Source organism: Spinacia oleracea, chromosome 3 (genome assembly GCF_020520425.1).
Source record: "Spinacia oleracea cultivar Varoflay chromosome 3, BTI_SOV_V1, whole genome shotgun sequence".
Classification (NCBI taxonomy): Eukaryota; Viridiplantae; Streptophyta; class Magnoliopsida; order Caryophyllales; family Amaranthaceae; genus Spinacia; species Spinacia oleracea.
The window spans coordinates 94766239-94776232 of NC_079489.1; the positions used below are offsets into that span (position 1 = coordinate 94766239).

At 35.0% G+C, this 9994-nt stretch overlaps 1 protein-coding gene across 3 annotated transcripts; it reads right to left on the reverse strand.

The window, feature by feature from the left end:
* Positions 1–717: 717 nt before the first annotated feature.
* On the reverse strand, positions 718–4828 carry LOC110795981 (S-adenosylmethionine carrier 1, chloroplastic/mitochondrial-like). Of its 3 annotated transcripts, none has more exons than XR_008930755.1 (5): positions 3670–4828; positions 3457–3510; positions 3285–3369; positions 3034–3123; positions 718–919 (listed from the first exon to the last, which is right to left on the reverse strand). XR_008930755.1 is itself a non-coding variant. In XM_056840589.1 (4 exons), the coding sequence occupies exons 1-3, from the start codon at positions 3577–3579 to the stop codon at positions 3086–3088; spliced, it is 246 nt and encodes an 81-aa protein (XP_056696567.1). In that variant the 5' UTR covers positions 3580–3604; the 3' UTR covers positions 718–919; positions 3034–3085. The 3 variants fall into 3 exon arrangements, 1 of the variants encoding a protein (XP_056696567.1); XR_008930754.1 differs by having other exon boundaries at positions 3613–4828; XM_056840589.1 differs by lacking the exon at positions 3670–4828 and having other exon boundaries at positions 3457–3604.
* Between the last annotated feature and the right edge of the window lie 5166 nt (positions 4829–9994).

Genomic DNA, 9994 nt, shown 5'->3' on the forward strand with positions numbered 1-9994 from the left:
CCCCGCTGAAGGAAATAATGCCCTTGGTCCAAGTATGCTTTTAATGATAAGTCTAATAAATGCGGTTCAGTATTAATTGACAAGTTAATAATTCAGTCAGATCAAGTGAGCTGAATGCCTAGCTAGAGGCCGCTTCAGTTCAAGTGGAATTATATTAATGATATTAATCCACAGCTTACTCTTGACTAAACCCGTAGGGTCACACAAACAGTACGTAAACGGATCAAGTATTTCACTAGAGGAAAAAACCGCAAGTGCGGGCTCATTTTAAGGGGTTTAGTGCGGGCTTTTACATGTGCAGCACATGGCCTGCCCGCACTTGATGTTTCTCAAGTGCTGCCAAAATATTGGCAGCACTTGATATTTCAAGTGCTGCCAATTTGGAAAATGAGCCCGCACTTGACATATTTTGTGCTGCCAATTTTAGAATATGAGCCCGCACTTGATATATTTGGTGCTGCCAATTTTGAAAATGAGCCCGCACTTGACATATTTGGTGCTGCCAATATTTAAAATGAGCCCGCACTTGACATATTTGGTGCTGCCAAATTTAAAAATGTGCCCGCACTTGACATACAAATGGGCAGCACAAGCATAAAAATGAGCCGCACTTGATCTAGATTTGTTGTATAACCGATTTCCCTGCTACATATTACAATTGGACCAGGCCACTAATTAACCTCCATACATCATATAAAAAGTATCCAATTATATAGATAATTAAATTAAATAGTATATAATTGTAAATATAAAAGTAGATTACATTACAATCATTTGAAAAACTAGCTAGCATCCATAATTTAAGATTCAATACAAGAAAATATAAAAAACAATCACTGGTAATGAAGTTTGCCAACGTTTCTCGAACTTCATCTATCTCCTCAAAGGTGAAAGGCTGCTCCCTCGGATTATTGAATACCTTAAAAAGATCGACCATCAAAAAATATATATACACTTTAGTTATATTATAAATATTGAATCGTACAATAAATTAAGACTTAATTTGTTCATAACAAAGAAATAATGAATCGTATAATAATAAAATTGGTTAATTTCGGTCCCAACTTTCATCTAATAAACATAAATAAATATTTTAAAGTCCTTCCATGTTTAATAAATTTAGTTTTATGTTTCAAAGACTCATTCTCACCATTGTGGTGAACTTATGCACATTTAAGCTTCGTTAGTTCATTATCCGTCACGTTTTGACTAAAATGGCTAATTTCGGTCCCAACTTTCAACTAATGAACTTAAATGAGTATTTTAAAGTCTTTCCATGTTTAATACACTTTGTTTTATGTTTCAAAGTCTCATTCTCACCATTTTGGTGAACTTATGCACATTTAAGCTTCATTAGTTCATTATCGGTCACGTTTTGACTAAAATGGCTAATTTTGGTCCCAACTTTCAACTAATGAACTTAAATGAGTATTTTAAATTCTTTCCATGTTAAATACACTTAGTTTTATGTTTCAAAGACTTATTCTCACCATTTTGGTGAAATTATGCACATTTAAGCTTCGTTAGTTCATTACCGGTCACGTTTTGACTAAAATGGCTAATTTCGGTCCCAACTTTCAAATAATGAACTTAAATGAGTATTTTAAAGTATTTACATGTTTAATACACTTAGTTTTATGTTTCAAAGACTCATTCTCACCATTTTGGTGAACTTATGCACATTTAAGCTTCGTTAGTTCATTATCGGTCACGTTTTGACTAAAATGGCCAATTTCGGTCCCAACTTTCAACTAATGAACTTAAATGAGTATTTTAAAGTCTTTCCATGTTTAATACACTTAGTTTTATGTTTAAAAGACTTATTCTCACCATTTTGGTGAAGCTATGCACATTTAAGCTTCGTTATTTCATTATCGGTCACGTTTTGACTAAAATGACTAATTTCGGTCCTAACTTTCAACTAATGAACTTAAATAATAATTTTAAAGTTTTTCCATGTTTAATACACTTTGTTTTATGTTTCAAAGACTCATTCTCACCATTTTGGTGAACTTATGCAAATTTAAGCTTCGTTAGTTCATTATCGGTCACGTTTTGACTAAAATGGCTAATTTTGGTCCCAACTTTCAACTAATGAACTTAAATGAGTATTTTAAATTCTTTCCATGTTAAATACACTTAGTTTATGTTTCAAAGACTTATTCTCACCATTTTGGTGAAATTATGCACATTTAAGCTTCGTTAGTTCATTACCGGTCACGTTTTGACTAAAATGGCTAATTTCGGTCCCAACTTTCAAATAATGAACTTAAATGAGTATTTTAAAGTATTTACATGTTTAATACACTTAGTTTTATGTTTCAAAGACTCATTCTCACCATTTTGGTGAACTTATGCACATTTAAGCTTCGTTAGTTCATTATCGGTCACGTTTTGACTAAAATGGCCAATTTCGGTCCTAACTTTCAACTAATGAACTTAAATGAGTATTTTAAATTCTTTCCATGTTTAATACACTTAGTTTTATGTTTGAAAGACTCATTCTCAACATTTTGGTGATGTTATGCACATTTAAGCTTCGTTAAGTTCATTATCGGTCACGTTTTGACTAATATGGTTAATTTCGGTCCTAACTTTCAACTAATGAACTTAAATGAGTATTTTAAAGTATTTCCATGGATAAGGCTTTTCCTTATTCTTTAAGTTGCCATACCCAAGATTCCTTTTAATTCTCTCCCTTTTTCTTCTTCCATTTGACATTTGAATCTGAGAACCAAGTTCTAGATCAAGATAGGTGATATGCGTATGGATTATACAAGTTTATTTCTCATTTACGCCCACCTAGGATAGGAACTGTGGCCCATCTATTTATTTTTAATCTGAACTAACTACTCTGGGCTTGCAAATGTTTTGTTTCCAATTTGTGTTTTGCAGAAAACCATTGTAGCTCCTTGAGTACCACCCATGGCTATATAATATTATAATACGGTATGCTTGCAGCCTATCAATCGCAATAACAATTTCATCAAACCGACCCCACATAAAAAGTTAAGCAAATGCAAGAAGACTCACTGCCAACTTGTAACCTAGCCGAAGTTGTTCATAGAGGCAGAACTGTATGGCGTCAAACGGCAAATCTCGAAGCAGAAACGATCGGTAACCCTGCAATGTGCAGATAAGAAAAGTATATCTTAAAACTGCATCCAAAGTATAATAATATACTTGGTATTGAACTTTCTAGTACAAGAACAATAAACACGGGAAAGACTTCAATGCATTTATAGAGAGGGAAAGAAAACATTAAGTACCACATATAGACAGACCTTTAAATCCTTCCTTAGCAACAATTAGACGCACAACATCAGGAGCTGAAACAAATTGTCCTGTTTGCATCCTCTGCTTAACAAGCTGCAACACATTACCATTAATATATTATAATTAGTACAAATCAGCAATACAGAACATTATACTTCCGCAACAAATGAGGATAATTACTTCAGTAGGAACACGAATTAGAGATGCATCCATTCCACCAACGGCACCTGCAGTCTGCACAAATTTGACAAAACAGAGAAAGCATATAATTATAAGGCAAGGGAGAAAACCCAGGTTAAACATACAACACGAATGGGGCAAGGAATTATCCCAAACCTCCTGTGATATGCACTTATGCAAGAAGGAAGTGTATGTGCAACTAACAAAATTTACCAGAGAGTTAGTTACTGCCTTTTGTAATAAGGGGAGGGAGGATATTATCTCATTTGTCGGATACCGGGAAGCAAGGGAAGGGTGAGCATGACGTAATATATAGCTAGAGATTGGGAGGGAAAGGCTTATGCTGAATATAGATAGAGAAATATTAGGAGATTATGAACTCGAAGTGTGAGTAGGTTGTAAAACTGGTTAGATAACACTGATCTGCAAATACAATCTAAAGTTCCCCTGCTTACTTCATTTCATGTTGATGTTGCTTATGAATTGCTTATTTTACCCCTTATTTTTGTTATCTGATTCAAATCAGCTAAGAAACATCTGGATTCTTAGCAATTTGCAATTGAGCATAATTATTGAGTGATTTTCATCCTCCCTTTGGTAAAAGAATAAAAAACAGTACGTAATAAAAAGCTTCCAAGTTACTGTTTTTATGAGGTAAAAAAAAATCTTCTCAACTTTAAACATTAAGGGAAACACTCAAGACTTATATACCCACAATCATTCCCTGCCAAAGGAACATGATAGTAAATTGCATGAAAATGTTGGAACTGGATATAGTTTCACGAAGAGTGGCAGTGGCAATATAGTCAAATCAATATTCATGGAAATCAATGCAGCTTAAGTGATGAACTTAGTTAACTAAGGCTCTGTTTGGCAAACACTTTCAGTCACCTTAAATGATTAGGTGCTATTAGTATAAGTCATCTTATATGATTAGAAGTGTTTGGTAGGGAGCTGAAATAGAATTTAAGGTGGGATAAGGGACTGAAATCCAGACGTTATTGGAAGTAACGTCTGTAGATCAGGAGCTGAAATTTTTCTTTTCCTTCAAACCAAAACCCAGGAAAATTGACTAATCAAATAAAAATAATAAAAAATTCCCAGAATCAATATTAAGAGCTTATATTACAGCAAAACTTGCAAATTTGATATATACCAAAATCCTAGAATTTAATCCAAACAGAACTTTATATAAACCATTGATTTCGAATCTACAGTGTTTTTTATTTCAAAAATAAACTAGAAGAAGATAAGAAGAAAGTAGAAGGATAGGGAAGATAGGCTGCAAGTACAGGGTAGAGGTCTAGAAGATTTCATTCGGTTGAGGAGTTGGTGAGAAATAGGGAAGATAAAAATCTTGGGGTTGGGCTATTGGTTTGTATTTGTTTTACAGGAAAAAGGTTAGGCTATTGGTTTTTATACCAGTATTGTTTTTTTTAATGGAATACTCGTATAAATTTTAGTTACAAATAAATAAATTAAATTAGGAGTTAATTGAGATTGTGTATTTTATTTGTAACTATTCATGACACATAAATATTTAGATATGGTAATGTCGGTATTATATAGAAAATTAATTAAACAATTACTTAAAATTTCAGGTACTTATAAAACTAGTTTTACCAAACAGCTGATGCAAATCAGTATCTTATTATTTTCAGGACCTTATTAATTTCAGGTGCTAACTTATCAATTTCAGTTACCTTATCAGTTTCAGCTCAATTTCAGCTAATGTTACCAAACAGAGCCTAACTTAACAAGCCAGAGTGTATGCAGGACTTTGTTAACTAAAAATCTGTAGGACGGGTATGGAACTATAGTCTATAGATTAAGCACAAAATATCAAAATATACAACACAATATTTATTTAGTAAGCGACCTGAATAGCAACAGACTTAGAGCTATCTAATGTTGGTGACTACTGTATGTAGGACATAACAAGGCAAAATTTACGCTTCCACGTTCTTATTTCAATTGCTGCTTAATTCATTTGTTCAGTTTGTGGAACAAATTGGTGCCAATAAACTGTGATCGAAAATGATAAAGGTCGCAACATGCGACCTTTAAGCCGTGTTACAATGATGACATGGCATTCCTATGTGTCATTATTTAAATTGGAAACTAAAATAGTTTACTCATATAACCTATTATACATGTTTCATAAAAAGGTAGGAAAATCTTAATATTCTAATTTGTTTCCTTTTTTATATCGACTAACTTATTTACATATTTTCATAGTAAAAATATTGCATTGATAGTAAAAATATTCTGATGACGCATAGGCTACGTGGCGCCTATATGTACCAATTAAACTGCGACACGTAAGATTGCGACAACTAAATGTTGTCGCAACTTGCGACCTTTATCATCATCCAACTGTGATATTGCAGTAATCGTGAATATAACTGTAGACAATATGGCGTAGTAATAACAAAAAGGGGTGAAAACAAAAGTTGGCAAAATACAATTCAGTGAAAATAATCAAAGAAAAACAGATAGTTACCTGGAAGACAACCTGATGCTCCAAACTACAAAAATCAACAACATATAATTGGGAAGTCCGGGTACCACAACTTTCACGATCTTTAATCTTCTCCATTACTTTAAATGTAAGCCGATCTAGCCAATCAACGCATTAAGAGTTTATCTCTCTATCTGCAAATACCCGGTGAAAATTTTAATCTTCTTGCACATTTCTTTTTCACCTTCGAAGAGCAGAAAGGAACTCTGCAAAACAATAAAATATGAAAGGAATCATATCACTCATTTTCTCAAAAAACATACACTCATCCACTCTTAACAGTTTATTCGACTTGAAAGAAATTTACCACAATTAGAAGCAAGACAAATCATTAATCTTAAAAAATGGAACAAGATTAAATGAATTCCACTTACTAAAGCTGCTTAAAGTCTTGCTTCCCTAGGACACACATTGTCGTATGTTATAACCTTACAAAGAATGTCAACTTAAGAGAAGTCAGGTAATATTTTTGTGAACATACAATTTACAGGACAATGAGGTTAAGACAATGTAACATAAGTCATGAATACAAAATTAGACAAATAAGCAAGCATTTCAAAGGGAAAAGAAAACAACAATACATACATACATACATTAAGATCACTTCTGGGTTTTGGAAAGTTAGCCTTCAAGTTATGCGAGAGAAATAGTACTCGAGGCCTTACGCCCTTACCATCTACCATACTGCAATCAGTTAGGGAAGAGATATCAGGATGATGAACTGGCATTAGTTCCGCGAAGAAGGGCTTGCTGGAAAAAAACCCAGGCTTGAAAGGTATTGTTTCAGGCTTAGCAGTGAAGTTGCAATGAACGGCTTGAGGATAAAACTCCAGAAACAATAGTAATTTGTTTTCTAACCAAGCAAGCAATAGAGTTAAATAACCAGTCCAATCAATTCAAAGTTATGCGTATTGCATTTTAAATTTCAACTTTGAAATACCTAATTGTCTGATCCTACTACAAAGCCCGCAAAATAATGTTGTCATGATTCTATCTACCGAAACTCTAGCTGCAACATGAACAGAATTACGTATGGACAATCTTTACAGAGACAGAATCATACCTTCAGAAAACTTGAAGAACAAGTAAAATTCAAACGTCAAATTACTTTCTCTAAATTAGACCACTGAACATTTCACAACAGCAGATAACCCAAACGTACACTTCTTACCCAAAATAAATAACTGTCATTCAAAGAATCAAATAACATGGAGTTAGTTCCGCGAAAAAGAGCTTGCTAGAAAAATCCCTAGGCTTGAAAGGTGTTGTTTCAGGCTTAGCAGTGAAGTTGCAATGAGCTGCTTGATTGTGTTCGTGATTAGAATGGGTCATGTCAACATAATTCTCAAACTTAAGAGTATGCGTTCAGACATTCTTTTCCAGCACATTCATCAAATTCAGACATTCTTTTCAACACATTATGATTATTTTCAAAGGAATTAAGATAGTGTACTGCAATTACACATACATTAGTCTTGGTTAATTACGCAGAATACGTAGCCTTAAGAGTCAGAGGACTCTCTTCACACCTGAGCCAATAACAGTTGTTACGCCCTGGGTAGAAAATACTGGGCGCAGACATAAATAGGAAGTGATAGGGATCAGACTCCCTTGTAATCCACAACACACACTAATGAGATGGAGATATGGAAAGAAAAGTTAAATGGACAAAGCAAAGTAAATATCAAAGTACATGTTACAAAAGCTGAAATAGTAAATTTTGTAATTTGATGATTGAATTTGGTTCCATAAATATCAACGACATTCAAATCGAACCAACCTTAAAAAAAATTACAGTTAAAATTGGCGAAAGATATATTTCAAGGGTAACCCTAAATGCCAAATTCCACTTAACAAATCCATTAGACTAATCAGAGTTTCTATTGTGTATTATTTTGTGTTAATCTCTTGCAACATTGAAGTGACTACAAATGTCAAATACAAACCATCATTATAATGTAACGGTCAATGTTGGAGAATGGAGAATCAAGAACAATGGGACACAAGTGCACAACACCATAACCAGTTCCAGCAATACCGAATACATTATTGACACTTTTGCATTGTATCAAAATGTATCCCATCATTCTACCACCATAATCATAACAGGTTAACAGGTTTACCTTCTCAATTTCATAGTTTCATGAGCAGCCTTAGTGAAAATGTGCAATACAATGAATTTGTCAACTATATGTAGAAAACCACAGCAGAATATACAAACACATCTAAATTTCATAAATTTTAGGCTGGAAACAAAAATTGGATACAACAATTGTAGTTCTAACTTAGTCAATATCACCACATAAATCTTATGATGCAAAAATAATCACGTTTTAGGAGAAAATTACTTGAAAAAACAAATTAAATTCAACAAATGGACAATTAAAATTTGAGAAATTCTCTCATGGTGTGGTGCACGTTAAGGTTGCTTTGCTAACGTACGCCACCCTTTTTAATGGCGAGGAAGAAGAAAACGCAGAAGCTTGAGATTGCTCAAGTTAATGAGCAAGCTTCTTCTCTTCTTCATCAAGAAGTTTCGAGGCCTAAGAACCAGAACCAACTCAGAAAACAAGTACTCATTCCTGATGAAACTCGGAGTAGTGAAGGTCTGGTGACACCGGTGCCGCCGCCTCATTTTGGCTATGCGCCGCCGTCGATGGAACGTATGGACAACTTTCAAGCTTGTCAGGATTCGATTAGTGGGTCGCAGTCAGTGCGCACTGATGTAAATCGACCGCCATCGTTGGTTGAAGCTTTGGAAGAGTTCTATGAGGATAGCCATCGAATGGTGGTGGGAAAGGATAGGGTGGACTTACTGGTGAGAAGTGTCAATGCTGCTCTCAAGGAGATGCAACATAGGAGTGCGTTGAAGGAGAACCCAGGTGTAGATCCAGCCCAGAAAACAGGGGATGTCCGTACACAAACAGAGTATGGAGTAAGTGGTGTGCAGCCAACTTAAAGGCGACTGGATATGGAGCCAAAACCATGGGTGAATCTGTTTAAAGGTAGTACACTTCCTTCTAAAGGTATTGCATTGAATTTTATTGCCCCCACAGTCTGTGATGGCACACCCATAGCTGTACTTGATAGGAATGAGATTCAAAAAATGAATGATCTGTGGGGAAATGCAATTGTCATGTATGTGGTTGGGGAAAAGCCTTCGATTGGTGCTATATTGAGATTCATTGAAAAATAATGGCATCAAGTTAGCAAACCTCAGATTTTCCTCCATGATGAGGGCTATTTTGTGATTAGATTTTAGTCAAAGAAGGACAAGGAATCAGTTCTGGTGGCTGGTCCTCATATGCTCTTTGGCAAACCTATGATAGTTAAACCTTGGACAACAAGTTTTAATTTCTAGGAGGAAATATTGAGGGTTGTTCCAGTGTGGATTAGATTGCCTAACTTACCATTAAGCTGTTGCGGGGGTGATTCATTGAGCAGAATAGGGAGCTTGCTTGGAGATCCTCTATTTACTGATGAATGTACTTCTAAGAAACAAAGAATATCCTTTGCTCGAATTCTCATTGAGGTGGATGTAATTGGTGAATTGCCTAAACCTGTGCAGATTCAGGATCCTATGGGTAACATTGTTAAACAGGTGGTTGAGTATGAGTGGCTGCCACCATACTGCCAGAAATGTAAGATTGTGGGACATGACTGTAAGCAGACAAAAGTTAATACTACAAGATTTAGACCAGCTGCTGTTCAGAGGAAAAAGGTTGTGAAGGTGTGAAAACCTAAAGCTGTGCAACCAGCTCTTGAAGCAAAAGCTACTGATGATTTGAATACTAAAAATGCTGCACAAGAGAATGATGGGGAGAATTGAGAGTTATCTGTTAATGATAGACCCTTTACTCCACTTGCTCCAGTTCTTGATGAAGGGTGGAGGGTTGTTTCAAGGAGAAGAAGAGATATAAGAACTCCAGCTCAAACTGTGGGGCTTTCTGAGGTTCATTTGAGTGGGGAGGATTTGGTTGTTGGTAGTGATGGAGTGGACTTCTCAACTGATCCACC

Excerpts from the sequence above, each read along its gene's own strand:
- LOC110795981 (XM_056840589.1), bottom strand. The coding sequence starts at position 3,579 with ATGTTTAACCTGGGTTTTCTCCCTTGCCTTATAATTATATGCTTTCTC. Across the intron at positions 3,370-3,456 it reads TAATTCGTGTTCCTACTGAA|CTTGTTAAGCAGAGGATGCA; the intron begins GTAATTATCCTC and ends AATGTGTTGCAG. Across the intron at positions 3,124-3,284 it reads TGCTAAGGAAGGATTTAAAG|GGTTACCGATCGTTTCTGCT; the intron begins GTCTGTCTATAT and ends TGCACATTGCAG.